Source organism: Papaver somniferum, chromosome 10 (assembly GCF_003573695.1).
Source record: "Papaver somniferum cultivar HN1 chromosome 10, ASM357369v1, whole genome shotgun sequence".
NCBI classification, from domain to species: Eukaryota; Viridiplantae; Streptophyta; class Magnoliopsida; order Ranunculales; family Papaveraceae; genus Papaver; species Papaver somniferum.
Window position 1 is genome coordinate 2,540,744 of NC_039367.1, and position 21,642 is coordinate 2,562,385.

The 21,642-nt window shown below is 37.0% G+C and overlaps 1 protein-coding gene and 1 long non-coding RNA gene across 5 annotated transcripts; both read left to right on the plus strand.

The window, feature by feature from the left end:
• Positions 1-8,830: 8,830 nt before the first annotated feature.
• LOC113319205 lies at positions 8,831-13,218 on the plus strand. Of its 4 annotated transcripts, XR_003345214.1 has the most exons (9): positions 8,831-8,973; positions 9,074-9,211; positions 9,461-9,552; positions 10,384-10,669; positions 10,897-10,984; positions 11,163-11,273; positions 11,876-12,092; positions 12,398-12,724; positions 12,797-13,218. It is a non-coding gene; the product is annotated as an uncharacterized LOC113319205 (long non-coding RNA). The 4 variants fall into 4 exon arrangements; XR_003345216.1 differs by having other exon boundaries at positions 9,406-9,552; positions 12,398-13,218; XR_003345213.1 differs by having other exon boundaries at positions 12,398-13,218.
• Positions 13,219-16,760: 3,542 nt separating this feature from the next.
• On the plus strand, positions 16,761-18,527 carry LOC113318544. The gene is made up of 3 exons (XM_026566712.1): positions 16,761-16,823; positions 17,766-18,205; positions 18,281-18,527. Exons 1-3 carry the CDS (start codon positions 16,761-16,763, stop codon positions 18,525-18,527), a joined length of 750 nt encoding a protein of 249 aa, XP_026422497.1.
• The last annotated feature ends 3,115 nt before the right edge of the window (positions 18,528-21,642 follow it).

Sequence of the window (21,642 nt, forward strand, 5' to 3'; positions counted from 1 at the left end):
CTTCTAGCACGTCGTTATGCCACGGCTACAGGCACGCCACCATGCCATAACTGCTAGCACGTCACTATGCCACGGATACTGGCATGCCACAACAACTAGCACGTCACCATGCCACGACTACTAGCACGCCACCATGCCACATCTGCTAGCACGTAGCTATGCCATAGTTGTTATCATGTCGTTATGCCACGGCTAACGGCACGCCACTATGCCACAGCTACTAGCACGTCACTATGCCACGGCTACTGGCACGCCACCATTCCATAACTACTAGCACGTCGCTATTCCACGGCTACTGGCATGCCATCATGCCACAACTACTACCACGTCGTTATGCCACAGCTACTGGCATACCACCATGCCACACGTAGCAACCTGCTACACATTTTCCTCGAAAATGTTCGAGATATCAAAGAATGTCACAAACTAGGGGATACTCATCAGGGTATTGGTCTGGCGGTTTACAGCGTGCGGCATGCAATACGCCCGTTACAAGAAAGTGTCATAAGAGTGAGGCAGTTAGTAAATACAAGAAGTAATTGAAACGTTTTCTTCATTATGGAAACATCAATTCCAGGCGTTACCCGTTATCACTTTCTTCCATTACTCAATTGTTTTCACTTCTTACGAGGCCAGGGTACGTTTCACTACGACTTGTATAAATAGGTTTCACCTATTTCCACCAATGAACAAGTTTTGGTCAGGAGAACAATACAACATTCATATATCACTTGTTAGCTTTCCAATCATCTAGCGTTTCACTTTCTGATACAAGTCGCAAAACACCCACACTCTCAGAATCAACTATTTTTGACTCAACACTTTCTTCGCTTCCCTCCTTAAGACCAACCCCTCTCCTTCATTTTGTGACCGAAGAAAACCTGGAACGGCCATTTCTTGGTTTAGGCCAGGGTTGTATAGATTGATCTCTCAAATCAAAAGTACTCCCGTGCAGTACATTGTTTTGGGTTTAGATTCGTTTCTCACCCGCAATCACACGAAATTACCGAAATCAGCAGAAACGTTTTCCACCCACAAACATGTATTAAGTTAAAATATAACCTTTGATTGGATTTGTGAACGATTTGATTGGTTAATACATTAAATTTAATAATAATAAACTAATATGTACTCGTTGTAATGTTTGCGCTGTGATTTAATCTAATAAGTAGTTAAGATACGTCTAATGCATTATATGTAGATGAACTGATACATACCCAGGACAAGGTCAATGAACTGATACACAGAACTCTTAGATTTGTCTATGCTTTAAGTTTGATCCAATCTAATTTATTATACGTCTGTGCAAATCCATTGATCTAATCTAATTTACTAGACGTCCGTGCAAATCTTCCCATTGAATGATTGCATTTTATAGTGATTAATTCCGTCTGTGTATATTTTGCGATTGGATCGTTTAATACTAATCCCTAATTCCGTCTGTGTATGTTCCGCCGCTTTGAATCCTCTCGAGACTCTGAGGAGAAGGAAAATCCGACGGTCCTACCCAAATCCACCCGACCCGGTTCGGTCTGCCCAGCAAATCCGGTTTGGTCCATCCAGCCCAACTGAATCGGTACAGTCTTGTTCCAGTTCCTGCCTGGTTTTGGGACGTGCGTGGTTAAAGCTGTTCCAGTTCCAGTTCTGTTCATATACAGGTAGAATCAAAGCCCAACGGTATGTAACTATAAAATAAACATGGGTTTTTACATTGAGTGCTTGCTAGGCTTATTTATTTGTTTGAAGAACATACCTAGTTTCGTCTATTTTTGTCATAAGATAAGTCAACATCATATAAACAGTCAATTTAAATTATGATTGCTTATCTCGATCATTAAGAATTATGGTCTTAATGTTTTTTGTTCCATTGAATATGATATTGGCTATGGTTGAATGATGTTTTCGTTCAATTGGTTGTACCAACTTAATTCCAATGTATTTATTTAAATGTTTTGTGGGATGTACTCCACTTGCTCAACTATTAAAGAGTCGGTAGTTTCAAAAAAAAAAAAAATCGTTGCATAATAAGATCACATGTATTCCAATTTTTGTTGAAGAACTCACAAAAAGTTATATGAGTCAGATTATTTTTTCCTTCTTCCATTTCTTATACTTCATCCATAAAATAATGAACCAGTATATGTTAAAGTATCAACAATAGATCTTTAGTAATCTATTCAACCTAAAATAATTGGTTGACATGTCTAGTGAGATTCTCTTGTCCTATTGAGATAAATAAGTTTCTCAAATTAACCTAAATGTAGCAAATTGAAAATGGAAAGAACCCCAAAGTAATAATGGACGTAACGACTCATATAAAGCATGTGAAAAGGGACATATATATCATGAGACAATGATGTATTTTCACCAGTAGTAATGACACCAAAGTATAGGTATCAGCTGAATATGGGATGAAACTAAGATGTAATTCTAGCTCCCATCATAAATGAAAGAGTTGGAAATTCACCTGGTCATAGGTGTTGATATATAAAATGTAATGTATGTATCATAGTAGCAAACAATTTTCACATCAACTTTAATGGCAACAAGAACTTTGCCGGGCCAATTGACTATCTTATTCAGTTGAACTAAATCCAATATCTGCACCTATGGAATGAAAACACGAGACATAAATTCTTTAAAACACTTGAGATATATTGGGTGAAACGTAATATATATAAAGTATAAAGTACTTGAGTTGAATCCACTTTTATTACGTAATAAGGCACACCACTTATTAAAATTATCAAGAACAAAATGTCTTACTCGTAGTTTTTTTTCTTCCAATAGTTTAAGGAATTTAAACTAGTTGTTGAACTATTTCCTTATAATATAGTACGAGGATTGGATCATCGAGCGCAACACTGCTCAAAATTTGTTTTCAAGATAGAACAAAGACGTCACAAAATCACTAAATGTACCGAGAGAGAATCACACCTTACTAAATTCCAAAGAAACCCGTGCAAATGGATATCATGTGGAACCTGACTGTGATGAGAATGTAATTGATTGCATATTTTATAGTATCTAATGTATTTGAAAGGAAACATACTTTAGAGAAACTAATGAGTCAATTTAGTGAAATGTAAATCACTATAGTATTAATTTGGATTATTGAATCCATATTGATTCTGACGATGAAATGTTGGGAATTGACTCATACATACTTTGACATAACCATAAATGAACTTTGGTTGTGACATGATATTTCATTTTGAAAGGACTCATACATACATCACTGTGTTTGAGTGGTAGAGACAACGGGAAAAAGATTGGCATAATGCGAAGTAACGACATATCTCTCAATAAGTGTTCTCTAAAGTACTAGATGGACAACCCCCCTTCCCATTATGCTTTTAGTTAAGAAAGCACATCACTCATTTTTTACAAAGTCTTTAGTAAAACAGGATCAAGACCATCCTAAGATACAAATGGTAAAAAATTCCGTATTACAAAGAAAACAAGGTGAAATTTAGAAAAATATTCATGCAGAATGCGGGCCATTAAAGTGACTTATGTCTCTGGTGAATGTTTTGACATTTTGGTCTAGTTATAGTTCCTAAGAAATTTTGCGTTTGGAAAACTACCAGCACATATTATACATGTAAGGCCTCACCACCCCTTGTAAATGCTAGCTAGTGTACATCAAAAGGACTTGATGGTTATTTCGTATTTAATAGGATCAATGCAGAGAATCATATACCTTATGGTCTCGCAAAGGCTATCATCAAAAGGTTACAGATGGTGCCTAAGGCATGGTTATGCGTACAAACCTACCTTTAACTGCTTGGGGAATATGTAATATTACATGCATCTTTACTTAATTCGTTTTAGAACCCGATATTAGTCAACCTTTTATGCGTACCAGTTGGTTACTAGATTGAAGCCTGACATTCGTTTTCTTACGCATTTTTGGTTGCACTATATATGTGCCATTACGACCCCACGTCGTATTATGACGGGTCTTTAAAACTGTTAAGTACTTATGTTGGAAATGAGTTCCCAACAATTATCCGCATTTTAAACCTTTTGGCATGAGGTCTCTTACCGCTAGATTTGCGGATTGTCATTTTAATGAGACAGTCTTCCCGTCGTTAGGGGGAGATAAGAAAAAGTATTTTCTAAGGGAACGACAGGAATTGTCGTGGTGTGTTCCCCTTGTGTTGTGTTCCCCTTGTGACTCATATTGATTCTTGTACTCCACAAATGTAAATGTGAAGTGATAAAGAATAGTCGATTTTCAAAATGTGCATTGATGTCACTAAAGTGATGAGATCACACATACCAGCTGCAAACTTACCTGCAAGGTTACGAATCCTCACTAAGGGATTTACACCATAGACTAAGGTGTTGCAACTACACATATTGGAAGTGTAGTTAAGGCCGTGGCTCCATAAAGGAAAATGGAGAGACCACCGGGTTCGATCAATTCTCACCTAGAAAGTAAGTAGGTGAGTGAGGAAAAACTTGTTTATATCATCATGAAATCATCTCAAAATATTGTCTCTGAATATGTCCATGAATCAAAATGGAGGACGCTCCGAAGTTTAATGATTCCAGAGAACAATAACATCTCAAGTGGATTATGAGAATGCGCACGAGTTAATTGAAATATCATGTGAGCATATTGATGATTAATTTTCTATATACTTGCTTAAGGAAATAGAGCAAGATGATATCGAACCAAGATATTTGTTGTTTAATTTCAACGAAGAGCATATTTGGCCTATACAATCCAGGTAGAACTTGGTTCTTTGACAAATACACAGGTATTTGATGTGGTATTGCTAACCAACCAAGTGTAAATCCTATTGAACATACATGATAAATTTGTCACAAATAATAATGAGAAGAAAGCAGTCTTAAAGTATAAAGACTCTCCTTGTGGCGCGAGGTTTCTCAGAAATCCCTGGAATTGTTCTCTTGTAATGAACGTTATAGAGTTCCGCTACTTAGTTAGCTTGGTAATCTCAAAAGAACTTGAAATGCACCATATGTATGTGGTTGATACGTATCTCTAAAAGAATCAGGAGACAATAGATATTTACAAAAGTAATTGATAGCCTTTTGTTTCCCAAATCAAGTGACTCTAAACCACAGAGTGCGTTTATAGTTAGATATAACGCTCAATTATAGATTGAAGCAATCAGACGGATGTGGTATACCCATCTAAGTGATTATTTGATTTGGAGGGGATATAAAAGTATGTTATATTCATTGCATATTCACAAGAAAGTTCCTGATTTGGAAATGTAGCTATCTATGTCGATGATACAGACATGATGGGTACTCTTAATATAATAAGAGACCTTAAAATCTATTTGAAATATGAATTTGAGATGAAAAATCTGGGGAAAGATTGACTGAATACTGAGCTTGTGATATATTACTCCACCAGTTTGCATAAGTCTAAATTTTTCAGGAACATTAACAAAGACTTGCATCCTGATAGCACTCCCATGATTAATCGAGGTTCAAATGTAAGTAAGTGACCATTTCTTCTAAAGGAAGATGACGGAGATGTGTCGGGAGATGAAATTACCATATCTAAATACAATAGACGCATTGTTGTACTTAGTATAATAATGTACTCAATAAAATTTTGCATCCTCAGGAAACTTGTTAGCTAGATATAGATCCGCGCCAATGCAACGTCATTGGAATGGTATAGTGAATGTAATCATGTACTTAAAAGTAACCATTGACATAAATTTGTTTTATCCCTACAAAGACATTAAAAGGAATGCTAATGAAAGTGCAATCCAAAAGTTGTTGAATATGAAGGAACAATAATCTCTTCTGCAACGAAAGTAATCAGAGGGATATATGGTATATTATTTTCTAAGTCATTACCAATATTAAGTTTCGAAAAATACATGACTAAAGGAACTGTATGGAACAACTCTGAAAGTAATCAGGGGGAGATGCCGACATCAGGGGGAGGATCCAAGGATATACTGTCGACATATTTCACTTCGAACTTGAAGTTGTGTTGTACTATTTTTCCCTTCGATCGAGGATGTTTTTTCCCAAAGGGTTTTGTTACTCGACAAGGTTTTTAGCGAGACAATATTAAATGCATTAAGTATGTTGAATGTTGAAGACATAAAGATTGCGTTGATATTACTGAAAATATCTGAATGAAATAAATGAAACGCGATAGTCTGTTAATTAAGCAACGTAACTTCCATAATCAACAACAAGGTCATATAAACATTCAATTCACCGAAGAAAAGTGTGATAAACTTCTTCTGACTGCATTAGACTAATAAAAATTGTCTGACATCAGGGGGAGCATCTAATAGTGTGTTGAACTATTTTCCTTCGCCGAGGTTGATATTTCCCACAGGGTTTTTTTACTCGGCAAGGTTTTTAATAATACAAGAACAAATACCAGGAATGTAATTTCCCAGTTAAGGCTATTGTCTTTCCACAAAGATATTCTTCCTTAAGAGTTGTGAAGCAACTAGTCAACTTCACCGGAGCAAAGTCATCATCTGCAACAAATCACCTTTACTCGCATCTTTCATGTTGTACTATTTTCCATTCGTCAAGGTTTTATCCCACTGTTTTTCCTTGTCAAGGTTTTAACGAGGCAATGTATACAAATCCAACTAGGTTCTAAGTTTAATTTATATTGTACTCTTTTTCTATAGTTCAGGTTTTTGTCCCTCTGGGTTTTCCTGATGAAGTTTTAACGAGGCAATTAACTTAGACTCGTCAACCTTTGAAGGTTGTATTGCATGTGATGAACTACATGTAAAGTACGAGACAACATGTGAAGTACTACATGTGAAGATTTGTACCAAGGTTTTTTTCCCACGGGGGTTTTTTCCTTGTCAAATTTTTAATGAGGCAATGGACTTCGGCACAAGTCATCAAAAAGAACGACATTTGAAGAACTACATGTGAAGCTCTATGTATAAACTTTTGTTATTGAACCGCACAAGGGGGAGTGTTACAGGTCCTACGACCCATGGGTGTGTGGTCCATCTAGATTCCTAGGGTTGTGTATTAAGAAAACTATGTAATTTTTCTATTCTAATCCCCTATAAGATTCTTCTTCTTCTTCCTCTTATCTCTCCATGTTTCACCTCTAATTCTCCTCAAACATGTTTCTCATATTTATTTGAATTATGATTTTTGGGGATAAACAAAGTGTAACAAATTATTTTTCATTGGGTGAAAACATTTTGCGTGTAATATTTTAGGTAATGAAACACTTTGTATGCAATACTTTTGGTAATGACGCTGTGTGGGAGCATGAATTGGTAAGAAAAAAAAATTAAAAGAAAAATAAACTAATTAAGGTCGGTTCACATGGAAGAGGCAAAACTTCAAGTTTTCCACTTTTGTACCCACTATGGGCATGGCAAAGCGGCAAACAGTGTAGACTTGTCCGGGCAATCGCCATCGGTGTAGACTCGTCCGCTAGCTGCATCTCATCTAGCGGTCATGAATTTATCACCCTATAGATACAATATTCAATTTCATTTCAACTCACATATCATTTCTTCAATCTTCATTCTTTCACTCCACAAATTCAATATTTCACTCCATAAATACAATATGTCAGTTCGGAGTCGCAGATTTAACTTAGCTAAAGATGAATACATTTGCAGGAATTATGTCCTTGTTACACAAAATGTGCTCAATGGTGCACAACAACAACAACAACTTACAGTGTGGAAAAACATATTTCAGATATTTCAATAAGATACATTAAACCTCAATAATCGAGATGCAAATTCTCTGTATCATCGCTTCCAAGTGATCAACAAGGATGTTATCTTGTTTGTGCTGAAGGCAATCGAAATCGAGCAAATGGTCAAAACAAATTTGATGTGGAGCAAATATGTAGAGATGAATGGCGCAACAGAGTGGGAAAAGATTTTCAATTCGATAGTTGTTATCAAATCTTGAGAGTATTGCCCAAATATAATGCATTTATATCAACAGTTGTATGATGCATTTTAGTTTAAAGTTATTGTCAAATCTTAATCAAGTTAAGTTTAATTTTATGATATAAATTAGTGCATCTTTCATTAAGTTTTATAATTTAATTTTCAAATTTTAATTTACATTAGTGCCTCTTTCATAAATCTAGATAATAATAATAAGATATAAACTAGACATTTATAACTTACAATAAAAGACTTTAAAAATAAAAATTAGGGAGAATGTTCTTCATCTTGTTTATCTTCTTCATTTCACCCAACTTCCAATCATGTGCTCATGAATGGAGTTTCCTTTGTTTATCTTCTTTATTTCCTTCAAATTTTTCTTGCCTTAGACTTTTCTTTGTCTTTTCTTAGTTGGAGGTTTGATTTTGGTTCATATCCAAAACTTGTAGACTTCTTTAGTTTTTACTTATTTCTTTATAACTGTCACATATCTTACTACGAGCGGTTTCAAGCACCAGTCACGAAAAATCAAGTTGGGTAGCCAAGTCTAATTGGGATTCAAACTTTGCTTTGAATCATTTTGGAAGAAAAGATAGAAAAAATTTGGTGAAAATTTTGTATTTGAAATTCATATTTTTATTTAGAGAAATAATGAGCAGTTGGAGGTTCAAAATCCATCATTTGGTAGAGACTAAATCGTTAGCGGTGAAAACTCGATTGGTTAACTATTTTTCCACGGTGGCTTGGCCAATTTGCCAGGCCACCTGGCATGGCATAGGAGTCGGTTAGCCGCGTTAGCCAACCCCCATAGGAACCGGCCGTAGCGTTGCTTCGCTAAACATGTGGCCAAGAAGAAAAGGACGGGTTGAGCAATAATCTGCTACATAATGTTTTCGTCACTTTATATCTTACTTCCCCTCATTCCAATCTTTAACTGTTCTTTCTCTACTTCCTCCTCTGCTGTTTCAGGCCGCCTCAAAACCTCCGCCACCACTGATCATGGGTTCAGATGTTAACGATCACCACCAACAGCAACAGGATACTAGCATGATGGTGTTTTCTGTCAAGTGTAAGTAGTAGATCTTAATTCTTTACATTTCATTTCTTTGTTTCATTTATTCTTTATCTGTATTCTGATTTTAGGGTTTTGTTACCTATTTTTCCTGCAGACTTATTTCTGGTTTTTAATCACATTTTCGGATGAGAAGGCCGACAGATACTGAACAAGGGGGGAATGACTAATGACGCGACGCCATGGGAGTGAAAGGAGAAGTAACCTCATGCTTCAATTCTGTTAAAAGACAAAGGTATAACTCTCTTCCCTTATTTTATTTTTTTGATGCATTGCTGTTGGTAGATTGTGAGGATTCGAAATTGCCAAGGTGTTCGATTTGGAAAACAATGTAGACATGTTGCAGAATGTGGGGAGATATGTGTTTACCACTGATGTGCCTACATAGAATTACCAAAATCAAACTTGGTTCGCTTTTTCTGCCAACAGTTATTTCTGTATCTCCTTTGAAGAGTGTATTGAATCTGCAATAATTTACGATCAGAACATCACTTTGAGCACAAGGAGCTTTCCTTTAAACGCCCATCTGATTGGAAATACGGCGTCATTATCAATTGTACTACAATTTTACTACAGGTATTTCCTTTTCTGTGTTCTAACCAGTTTTAAGCAATTATGGTGGTAAAGTGACATATGTCACATAATATATCATCAGCATGGTGAATTCTACAGTTAGGAGTCTGACATTCGGGATTATTATGTACAAACAATTATAGCTAATGAGTTTTGTGCCTTAGTCAGGCAAACAAAGGGTAGGCGATAATTAGTTCTTGCAGTATGTACCTAGGAGAAAGAGTGGTGATACCTTATGTAACTTCTGGAATATCATTGTAAATTTAAATGTAGCCGATCAATTATAAGGAACTGTTAGAATCGTCATTATTTTGTAAATGAAGTATGATGAATAATTTTTTTTTTTTTTTAGAATGAATTTTTGAAGCAATCAAATAACATCTCATCTGAAACATGGATTAGGTAGACTTTGTAACATGTAATGCCAAAATACATGTTTTCCTTTATTATAGTTCGATAAGTATGGTTTATTGAGTTTTTGCTGTCTACATCTTTTGATAAAGAACTAGTCACTTCACTGGTGGTAGTTAAGTATTTGATATCTATCAAGGCCATACATATTTCAATCAATTATTTTAGGTCTTATATTTTTTACCAAATCATCAAATTCAAAACTCCATGCTGGTTTTTCTATGAATATGACTGAGCCATGTTTATTAAACCACGTGAATATTGATACTTTGATGAGTCTAGGACTCTAGTGCATAAAGAAAAGTTTTGATATAAAGAGTGCACAAATTCTTCTTGGAGAATCCTCTGTTAACATTGGCACGAAATCACTGTTAGTGCTAATCTTGCTTCCTCAGTGTGATGTTTTGGTCAACTTTCCTGCAGGGAGGGGCAAGACAAATATACATAATACTCAAGCGTGTTGTCAAGAACAACCATGAAAGTCCTTGTAGATGTTGATCATGGGTGGTGATATTGTTGCTAGTTATTCGAAGACTGAAAAACTCCCTACACCAGAGATGATTCAACAACCTTTACTATTCACACCTCGTTATGACCAAGAGTAAAAAATCCTAATCACGCAGCAGCAGCCAATGTATGAAAGACGGCCAAGGGTGGCCTCTTGGTGTACAATCCTAGTGCAGCCAAGGTACAAATGGCGCTTGTTCAGGTTAGTTGGTTATACTTGTAGAATCCCCTGAGCAATAATCAAATAACTACCCCTTTCTTATATATAGTCTCTCAATCTACTTCTTGCTCTCTTGGATTGTTTGTTAATACTCTTTCGTTTTCTCATTATCTAAATATTCTGTTAGTTCTTGAAGCTGATCTAGCAACCATATTTATTCTCTATAGTGTTGTTCTTATTCTCTCTGCTTATTACTACTCCACATACAGGAATCATTGAAAGAAGTTGACGAAAAGTCAGAATCTGAGATTACTGTTTCAGAACGATTATGGATAAACTGTATGCACTGTACTTTAGGTACTCACCTCTGTTTGTATGGCTTCTGGATATTTAGATGACAAAGAATTTTAATCAAAAATTGCTAATTATGCACTTCTTCTGAATTAAGTTTCAACCATTTCTTAATTTTTTGATTTTGATTTTTGTTTTCTGGTGTATTGATGTTGATGTGGATCTTTCTGGTGTCCATACTTAGGTATAAGTTAGCAGCAAATCAATGTGTTGATGATTCTGATAAGGCTGTGTTCTTACTGTGTGGAGTGATAATGTGAAGCAAGAACTGGAAAGGCACAACTCTTTCGTCCAAGTAAGCTTGGGATATTGTGTCATTTAGCTTCATATCAGAAATCGAGATGCCTAGGAACAATTTTTTTTTTTATTTCTTATAAAATTCTTTGGCCATTTTTGTAGGATATGATGTTATAATGCAGTAGATAATTCGGTTTTTCTGTTGCAACACTTTTTCATTTGCATCAGATCTGTATGATTTAGGTCTGTTTATTGAGAAGTTTCATGTGGGGAGTTTGTTATTTTCCTGTGTTACACCTGATGCATAATATCTAGTTCCATAATGTAAGCAGAGACAATTAGGAATAGTCACATTCTTGTCCAGCAATCATAAACTATTTTGGTTAATTTAGAAAAAGGACGCTTAACAACGCTTAGAACTGAAGGTGCCAACTGTAGATGCAGATCAAGTGCCGCCGCACTTTTGCCTAGAGTAATCGGACTCGCATACATAAAAGTTGTACAGTAAGGAAAATAACAACAAGAAATATGAGTTCTAGATGTAGATCAAATGCAGCTGTTCTAGATGTACACATCTGATTATAAGTGTGCAGTGTATACACATCTATGTGTTTAAAAGAATTTACCAATATATATAATCAAGAAATTCTCCTTGTGCAGAAACTGGGTTTAGACCCTGCAAAAGAGACCACTCTTCAAGGACTCAACAGTGCCCTTGTAGAGCTGCCATCTTCTGAGAGACGAGCACGGTTTCAAGAATATTTGATTCTGGTGGGTGTACTGAAGGGCATAAGTTGAAAGGACACAAAGCAAGCTGGTGCATTTATCAATGTAATGCCATGTTGGAGTGAGGATCAAACTAGGTCAGCTCTTTGAGGTACTAAATCATTTTTCACTAAAGAAACTTTTATACCCTTATCTAAATTCAGGATTTTTCTATGTTATCATTCAACTTATCTCTGTATAGATATTTTCATTGTTGCAAAGTTATCACATCACAAGGTCTTGGTCATGAGATTAGGTTCAAATTTTGCTCCTTTTAGGTCTAAAACTCTATTTTCTGAGAAAAGTGTTTTTGCATGGATATACTTTTTAAATGAAAATATTTATGTTTTTGAGCATTACAACACTTTTGAGTTTTGTAAAATAACTCTTTATTATTTGATATTGATTGTAAATTAGCGAAGACAGTTGCAATACCAATGCAGCCGTGTTCCAAAGGAGATTATAGTAGAAGTGTTGAGTTCTTTGGCGAGTGCAGTGGACATATGCATCTTATGCTGATGCTCAAGGACGACTTTCCCCGTTTTGACATTTGGGAGATGCGAATGGACTATATATTCTGGATGGAATGTCAAGTATTGGGTAGACCTTAGTCCCTTAACAACTGTATATCCGGGACTTCTACTAGAAAGAGCTCAATTCTTCGGTCGTTTTGCGTTGGATGTACTGCTTATTGAGGAAGGCGAAGATTCATCAAGGTTAATATTATGGATATTGGAGGACAAGGTGATATCCTTTGACCTTGATAATAAGAGTTTTAAGGAAATGTATGATGTTAATCCAGTTGCTCGTGTACAGGGATTTCAACGTATCGAAGCACTCTCTCGTGTTTGAATATTTCCTTCAAAGCAGCCAAAAGAAAGAAGAAGAAAGAAATCCAGAGATCTGAGGGTGAAGTATGTCAGGAAGAGAAAAGGTGATTAGGTAAAGGAGCAAGGAGACACAGGAACGTTTCGAGACATAAGCTTTGTCATTTGGTGGTTTTGTAAAGGAAAAGTTCCAATTAAGGTTGGGAATATATTTTCTTTTAGATTTTTTATGAAGTAATTCGAAGCTGTCATAAGCTGTCATTTCCAGTTGCAGAAGGGAAACTGCAGAATTTTGGTTAACATTACATTGTTTGGTGAAATTGATTTGATCAGTTAACTTCGGTTTTCCTTCTGAAGTTCTTTGTTGAGTCAAATTTTGTTCATCAAAATCTCTCTTGTTGCTGAAATCACAACCACATGTATCTGTATTTAATCAGTGTACTCCTGTCTTGGTGTTAATTGGTTTTCCTTAGAATTTATTATCTTATGAATCGCAAATGCTTTCAGCTCATACCGAAGACCTGCATGGTTGACTTTTGCACAAAACCAGATGTGAGAGCCCAAACCAGAATCACATAATGAGAATGTACATAACCCTATTCCGGTCTGGTCCGGTATGGAATGCACTTATAATCATGGAATCAACTCCATCATCGGATTATAAGTTCATAACCCCAGCCTATTCCCATTTTGGGCGGAAGAGGTCTACTGAGGAGTGAAAAGAAGCGTCAACACAAGAAAAACCTTCAGTTACAGATACAGCATTGGCTTTGCTGAACATTGCAACGTGTTTCAGCCGACTTACAACCGCAGTTGCAGCTTTGGCTTAATATTGTAATGTGTTTCAGCTGAATTATTGGTTAGCCTTCTGAATGAAAAACAGGCATCAGAATAAATTCATGAGAAGGCCTTCATTGGTGCAGAACGTAATCAGGTGTCCAGGAACAATGAGTGAAATTGGACACTCAAACGCTCTAAGCCTCTAGCTAAAGCACCCAAGGGCCAGGGCGTGCTGCTACTAGTGTTAGAGTATACAAATATTATATGGAAAGTTTTAGTATTTAGAGTTATATTTAGCGTGTGATATATTTAGTATGAATTGATTTACAAGTATTAGTCTTGCATACCAAGTTATGGTATCGCTATATATACCTTATGGGTTCTCAATGTAAATCATCTCATTCAATAATACAATTCTCTTTTATCATAATATCTAGTAGTTCTGTCTTGGTATCAGAAGGTTCGATCCGGACCTGTTGCCCACCTCGTTTTCTTTTCTAACCGGCGGCGGTAGCCTTCAATGCTATCGTCCACTGGATCGTTCCTCCGTTGCAATATGATTAGTTTTTCTTATTAGGTTTTTAATTATTAGGTTTATCATCTACAAAACCTTTCTTTCCTGTGTTCTCTCGAAGTTCTCCTCACCGACACCATCTTCATCCATTCTCCCTGTTCTCTTGAGCTGTCTATCTCTATCTGATCACGATAATTCCCTATAAACTCAAGAATTCCATGACTGCAGCTCCATTCTCGTTGACCATCATTACCGCCGTCTTAACTTCTTCTTGTTTCACTAATATATTTCCACCATCTTCTTGTCTTACTCCATCGCCTTCCATGTCTTCTCTAGCTTCTCAGCCAACTAAGTCAGATCGCAACAGCCATATTCTGCCTTCGCCAATCTCCATAATTCATCTTTATTGCCAATGACCGAGCAAAACCTTCCACGGACACTTCTCCCTCCGTGAGTTTTCAAACTCCCTGAACTTTCACTTTTCTCTTCATCATCTCACGTATACCAGGCCCTCCGTGAGAATTACTTTCTTCTTTTTCTCCTTTCCTAACTCAAACTCCATTACTGCCATCACAAGCCACAACAAAGACCAAGTTCAACTCCATCATTCTTCATTACTGATGAGCATAGGCATCATCAGTTCACCAACCATTACAGACTCGAGCTCAATCTCAACAACCAAGCTCGAACTGTCCATCTCATATCCTGTTATTCCTCGTTCTCAGTTGATCATCTAGCTCAGTTCTCTATAGTTCCTCCCTTCTTGAAGTGGCATCATCTATCTTCTCTATAACTACAGCTAACCTCGACTCCGTATGCAGCAACCTGTTCTCTCCATTCTCGAGCTCGTCAGTCAATGGCAACAAACCATCACTATCTCATCACCGAGCATCATTGCCATCTTCCATCGCCAGCCAACAACAGCTAACCATTATCGGGTCTTAAGCATATTACCCACTCCACAGCCAACTTTCATCTCCTCTGATCTTCCAATCACCGTCAAAAACCATTCCTCCTTTCTGTCCATCGACTACCAACAACACCCATTATTTCCTGTCGATTTCTAGTTCTCCATATCTCACTGCACTCCTACATTCTCTGTTCTGAATAATCAGCATCACCACCAGCTCAAACAGCGACTGTTCATCTTCCGCAGTTCCATGTTTTATAGTTAACATATCTCCATTTGCTCCATAGGCAGTAACCATCTCAACCCCTATCAATGGCAATCACCCAGAATCTTCACCATAGCCTCCTCCATCATTCTCGCTGGTGTAGTTTGCAACATCTTCTCCCTCGTAATCCTCTATCAAACACAATCGTTAAAAGCACATCTTTTCTTTCTTCATCTAATCTTTCCGACCACCACATTATACCGTCCACTCCATCTTAAACGTCAAAACCCCACTTTCCAAGCCCCCGAGCCCGACACCCACTTAGGCCTAACCAACACCCATCATATCCATTCTTTGTCAACTTTTCTTCTAGATTCTCTTATCGATGGTTCTTATATGCTTTATCAACGGTTATGTTATTTTCACTTGGCGGTTCTCCGAATCGGTATTCTTTTTAATGGTGACGCGCTTCTTCCTATACTTCTCGGGCGTTTATTGGCACCGCACCTTATCAACAACTTTCATGGCCAATCTCATGCGGTTTTTCCAATCTCCATGAGATTGAGGGAGGGTGTTAGAGTATACAAATATTATATGGAACGTTTTAGTATTTACAGTTATATTTAGCGTTTGATATATTTAGTATGAATTGATTTACAAGTATTAGTCTTGCATACCAAGTTATGGTATCGCTATATATACCTTGTGGGTTCTCAATGTAAATCATCTCATTCAATAATACAATTCTCTTTTATCATAATATCTAGTAGTTCTGTCTACTAGGCTGCAAGTTGTGAGGTCAAGGCTTTGACCAAGTACTTGTGCATTCAACCGTACGTTTCTAATCTGACGGTCAATATACAAACACAACCACTTTATCTAACCCTCCGGTATAAAATTGAACACCATTTTCTTGTTATAAAGTTAGGGTTTATGGAGTGAACTTTGAAGCCGGCAGCGGCCAGACGTGAGCTTGAGCGTTCTACCCATTTTCTTTTCTTTCATTCAAAAAGATGCTTTCAGTTTCATTATGCAACAAAGGCTCAGCATCAGCACCAAGGATAGGCAACAATGGTGGTTCTTTAGTAGACTTTGGTTACTAGTGAAATCTTTGTGTGCATTCAAAACCGTATAAAAAATGGCTATTTCTAATATCTGATCCATACTTGGAAACAAACTATAATCTTCGGAGCTGTAATCTTTCTGTTTTGTAACTTTTGTTCTTTGTGAACTTGTTATTATATACAACCTATGTCACGTACAATCCGTCCATGAAGCATAGCAAAATCCTTCCTTTACCTCCATTCAGAAATACTCGTTACTCTAATCTCTTTAGCGCCACTATAATCTATAGCGACACTCATGACATAAGGGATAGGAATTTTTCTGAATGAAGGTGAAGGAATTGTTTTGCAATGCTTCATGGACGGATTGTATATGACATTAGTTGGGTGATAATCTGTAGATCCACTCGTTACCCTAATCTCCATTCAGGCAGCCAAGAAAAACAAAAAGACTAAAGAAATGAGAATCTGAGAGTGGAAATGTCAGGAGGAAAGGGATTGGGCGAAGGAGGAGCAAAGCTGAAATTACAACCACATGTATCGGTATGTACGTAAGCAGTGTATTTCTGTATTGAATCTTGATGTTTTCCTTGATTTTATTATCTTATCAATCTGAATTGCTTTCAGCTCATCATATCTATAAGACCCGCAAAGTTGAATTTAACACAAATCAGAGGTGAGAATCACTGTGAGCATCGAGGAGTATATAAGAACCGTTTAGACATGACAAACTTTCAGTTGCAGACACAAGTTTGGATGAACAGTGCAGTGTGTCTCAGCTGACAACAGTAACAGTTATATTCACACATTAGTTTTATTAGCACAACCAATGAAGTGGTGCAGGATACGACCTGTTGTAGTGTGGGATAACTCTCTATTGTTCTGTTCTCACGTGTTGTTCACATGATTAGCCATCTATTCTCCCTACACGTGTAATTTAAGAATTGGTGAATTGTTGAAAATCATCTGAGACTATTAATTGGATGTAATAAGTTCTCTTTCTTCTGTAATGAAGCTTAAGCTTCTATGTGAGTGTAATGAGATGATGATAATCATTTATGCTATTTATGCTATGTCATTATGGTATCAGATAGGTTAGAGTTTGTTTCAACTCTCAATCGATCCAAGCTTCCGATTCGTTTTTAATTTTCTTCTTCTCACCTTATTTCATTATAGAGAAGCAATTTCCTCTTTTGTTTGATTTCATCATTTAATTCTGCAGTTTTTTGTTCAAGTTTTCTCGATCTAGTATCAGTACTGTTTCCTTTACTACACTATACTTCCAATTTCGTAATTTGTTTACTTATTTGTTCCCAATTTTAGATCTACGATTCTCATTCACTTTTCTTCTTAGTCAAACATAGAGAATCCTACATCAAACTCGTTCTCTAACATTCCTCTGAATCATTTGAAAAATATTGTTCATCTCAGGCTTAAGGAAGATAACTTCATTACCTGGGTCATCTCATGAATCCTGTAATTCAGAAATATAAGCTTATGAAGTATTTAGATGGTTCATATCCATGTCCAGCACAGTACACAAATCCAAGGAATCAAGCGAATGGAGTTGAGAATTCACTTTACACAGATTGGATGGATGAAGACTCTTCTATTATGATGTGGATTCACTCAACAATTTCAGACTCAGTTATTCCTTACTTTTCCAGAGCCACCACCTCTCATGAGATGTGGACCAGCATTGAAGAACGTTTTGCAAGAGCTCCTTCCACTCATTCAATTCAACTGCGTACAAAGTTGCTCTCTCTCACTCAAGGTACTAAAATTATACCTGCCTTAATCAATGAAATTAAGATGTTATCCGATCAATTAGCTGTTGTTGGTGAAGTCATTTCTGATAAGGAACTGGTTGTTATTACTCTCAAAGCCTTAAACTCTGATTATATACCTTTTGATACTTCTATGAGGCATCGCAACCCACCTATCTCTAGCATAGAATTACACAAAAAATTGCTTAGTGAATAAGTTTTTATTAGTGAAAGGTCAGCTATACTCAAACTTGGAAATGATGCCAAAGCTTTCATGGAACATTCTGGTAGAGGTTCTTACAGGGGTCCATCCTACAACTCTAGGGGCTCATTAAGAGGTAGAGGTTATGGTGGTGGTCGTCGTTTTCCAAATCCTGTTATCTTTCACAGATTCCCTACTGGTAGAGGATATCCTTCACCTGTGAAGCAACAATGTCAGTTATGTCTTGGAGATGATCACTTGGCACCAAATTGCACATAAAGACTCAATTTCTCCTACAAAGTCAGAGCACCTCCAGCCATATTAAGTGCAATGCTTTCTTCTGCTGACATATTTGACACTGAGGAATGGATTGCTGACAGTGGATCAAACAACCACATTACTCCAAATGCCACCGACTTGCAAGAGATCACTTCATATGATGGCAGTGAATAAATTCAAATTGAAAATCGTGCAGGTATGCCTATAACTCACAGGGGCACTCTAGTAAACTCATTCATGATCATTCATTTCATCTTCATAATGTCCTTGTTGTTCCTCATGCCTCACATAACTTACTTTCCATTCACAAGTTTACCTCTGACAGTAATTTCTCCTTAACTCTTGATTCTCATGGATTCTCTGTGAAGGATCTGAGCTCTGGGAAGACTATTTTCCAAGGACCACATAGAAATGGCCTCTAGACAATATCCTTCAACAAAGCTTTTATTACTCTCTCCTCCACTACCAGTGACACTTCTCTTCTTCATATAAAATTTGGTCATCCCAGTTTTCAAACACTCTAGAAGCTTTGTAATTAACTGCAATTATCTAATGTTTCAAATAAATCTTTTTCTTGATTAGATTGCAAATTCTGTAGAAGTCAAAAACTTCCTTTTCAACTTTTTACTACTACTACAACTAAACCTATAAAATTATTACATATGGACCATTAGGGCCCTTGTCAAGTTGCTTCAGTTTCTGGAAATCTTTGTTATTACAACATTATTGATGAATATTCTAAATACTGCTGGATTATCCCTTTGCATGCTAAATCTGATTTCAAGCACCACTTTACTTCCTTTGTGCATAGAATTGAAAACCTTCTCTCTCACTCAATAAAACTATAAGAACTGGTAATGGTGGGGAATTCTTAAATAAGTTCTTAGCTATTTTTTGTGAAAATAAGGGTATCACTCATGAACTCTCATGCCCCATACCCTTGAGAAAAATGGTGTGGCAGAGGTCAAGCACAAACATTTGATAGGCATCACTAGAACTTTGTTATCTCAATCTGGTCTTCCTCATGAGTATTGGGTTGATGCATTGCACACTGCCAATTACTTAATCAATAGACTTCCCAATAGGTCTTCCACTAGTCATCACCCTTTTAACTGTTTTTTCACAAAGTGCCAGATTACAACTTTCTCAAAGTGCTTGGATGTGCCTGTTATCCATGGCTTAAACCCTACACCACAAACAAACTTGAACCTAGAAGCAAGCAATGCATCTTCCTTGGCTACAGCCTTCAACACAAAGGTTACAGATGCCTAGACCCTCACTTTGGCACTGTTTACATCTCTAGACATGTGTCATTTAATGAAGATTCTTTTCCTTACAAGGTACTTTCCTCTGCATCTTTCACTCCTGCTCCTCCTACATCTCCTACTCCTGCTACTCTTTCCTCTCCTACTCCTGATAATGCACTCATTGCACCTCTAAACTCATCTCCATCCATCACAGTCAATGATCATGAAATTACTACTAGGGGTAAACATGGCATTAGAGTAATAAAATTTTATTTTTCCAATTTGTATCCTATGTATATGGCCCTTTTTAGCAAGGTTAATATTGTTCCAACTTGCATAAGTATTGCTCACAAAGAGGAAGTTTGGAGAGGAGCATTAGCAAGAGAGCACAAGGCCTTAAATGATGCTGGTACGTGGTAACTGGTAGATCCAACTGGAATTGCAAATGTAGTGGGACGTAAGTGGGTTTTTAGGATTAAGTACAAGGAAGATGGCACCATTGACACACACAAAGCTAAACTAGTTGCCAAAGGGTATCCTCAGCAACCAGGCATTGATTTTGAAGAAACTTTCAGCCCAGTGGCTAAACCAACCACCATAAGAGTTACTTTGTACATGGTTGTGCAGTACAATTGGAAAATCCATCATCTAGATGTCAGCAATGCTTTCTGCATGGATATTTGAAGGAAGTGGTCTACATGACCCAACCACCAGTTTTTGTTGATGAATCTAAGCCTCATCATGTTTGTCTTCTCCACAAGGCCATTTATGGACTCAAACAAGCACCTAGGGTCTGGTATGCTAAATTGAGTGCTGCACTTTTATCTCTCAAGTTTGTCAATTCTGTCTCTGATCCAAGTCTATTTGTTCATCAAGATGGTCCACAATTATCAATAGCCTTGTTCTATTTAGATGACATTCTTCTCATAGAAAACTCTCATGCATTCTTACAACAATCATTGCTCATATACAGCTACAGTTTCCCATAAAAGACTTAGGGGACTTAGATTATTTCTTGGGCCTTGAAGTGAAGAGAAATGACAACTCATTGTTTCTTTCTCAAACCAAATATGCAGTGGATCCGCTGACTAAACATCACATGGAAAGTTTCAAGCCTTGTCAAACTCCATTTGCACCTTCTGAGAAACTCAACAAGGATGAAGGTGACCTACTTTCAAACCCAACAGAGTATGGATCCTTGGTGGGAGCTCTTCATTATTTGACTTGTACAAGACCTGAAATCTCTTATGCAGTTAATGTGGTATGCCAACACATGCAAAATCCAAAAACACCTCATCTGCTAGCTGCAAAGAGAATTATGTGCTACATCAAAGGAACAATCAGTTATGGTCTTCACTTCACCAAAGGGGATAACTTCTTATTAGGATTTTCATATGCAGACTGGGCAGGATGAAAGGATGATAGACGGTCAACTGGTGGGTATTGCATATTTTTAGGTTCTAACATCATCTCCTGGTCTTCCAAAAACAAAGCAACAGTAGCACGCTCTAGCACTGAGGCTGAATACAGAACTCTGGCCAACAGTGCAGCTGTAGTGGTTTGGTTATGTTTTCTTCTACAATACTTCCACTTTCAAATTTCTGGAATGCCTAAACTAGGGTGTGACAACATCAGTTCCATCAGTCTTGCCTCTAATCCTGTCATGCACTCTCGCATGAAACATGTACACCTATATTTTCACTTTGTCAGAGAGCTTGTACATTCCAAAGCTTTGTATGTATTCTATGTTTATACTCTTGATCAGTTAGCAGACATCTTCACAAAGGCCTTGCATGGACCCAGATTTCAGATGATACGTGCCAAGCTCAGTGTACTTGTTTCACCCATGAGCTTGAGGGGGGGGGGGG

Bases quoted from the DNA above. Each gene is read 5' to 3' on its own strand.
- LOC113318544 (XM_026566712.1), top strand. From the start codon at position 16,761: ATGTCAGGAGGAAAGGGATTGGGCGAAGGAGGAGCAAAGCTGAAATTA. The intron at 16,824-17,765 runs GTATGTACGTAA...CCTGTAATTCAG, and splicing joins AATTACAACCACATGTATCG to AAATATAAGCTTATGAAGTA. The intron at 18,206-18,280 runs GCATCGCAACCC...TATTAGTGAAAG, and splicing joins CCTTTTGATACTTCTATGAG to GTCAGCTATACTCAAACTTG.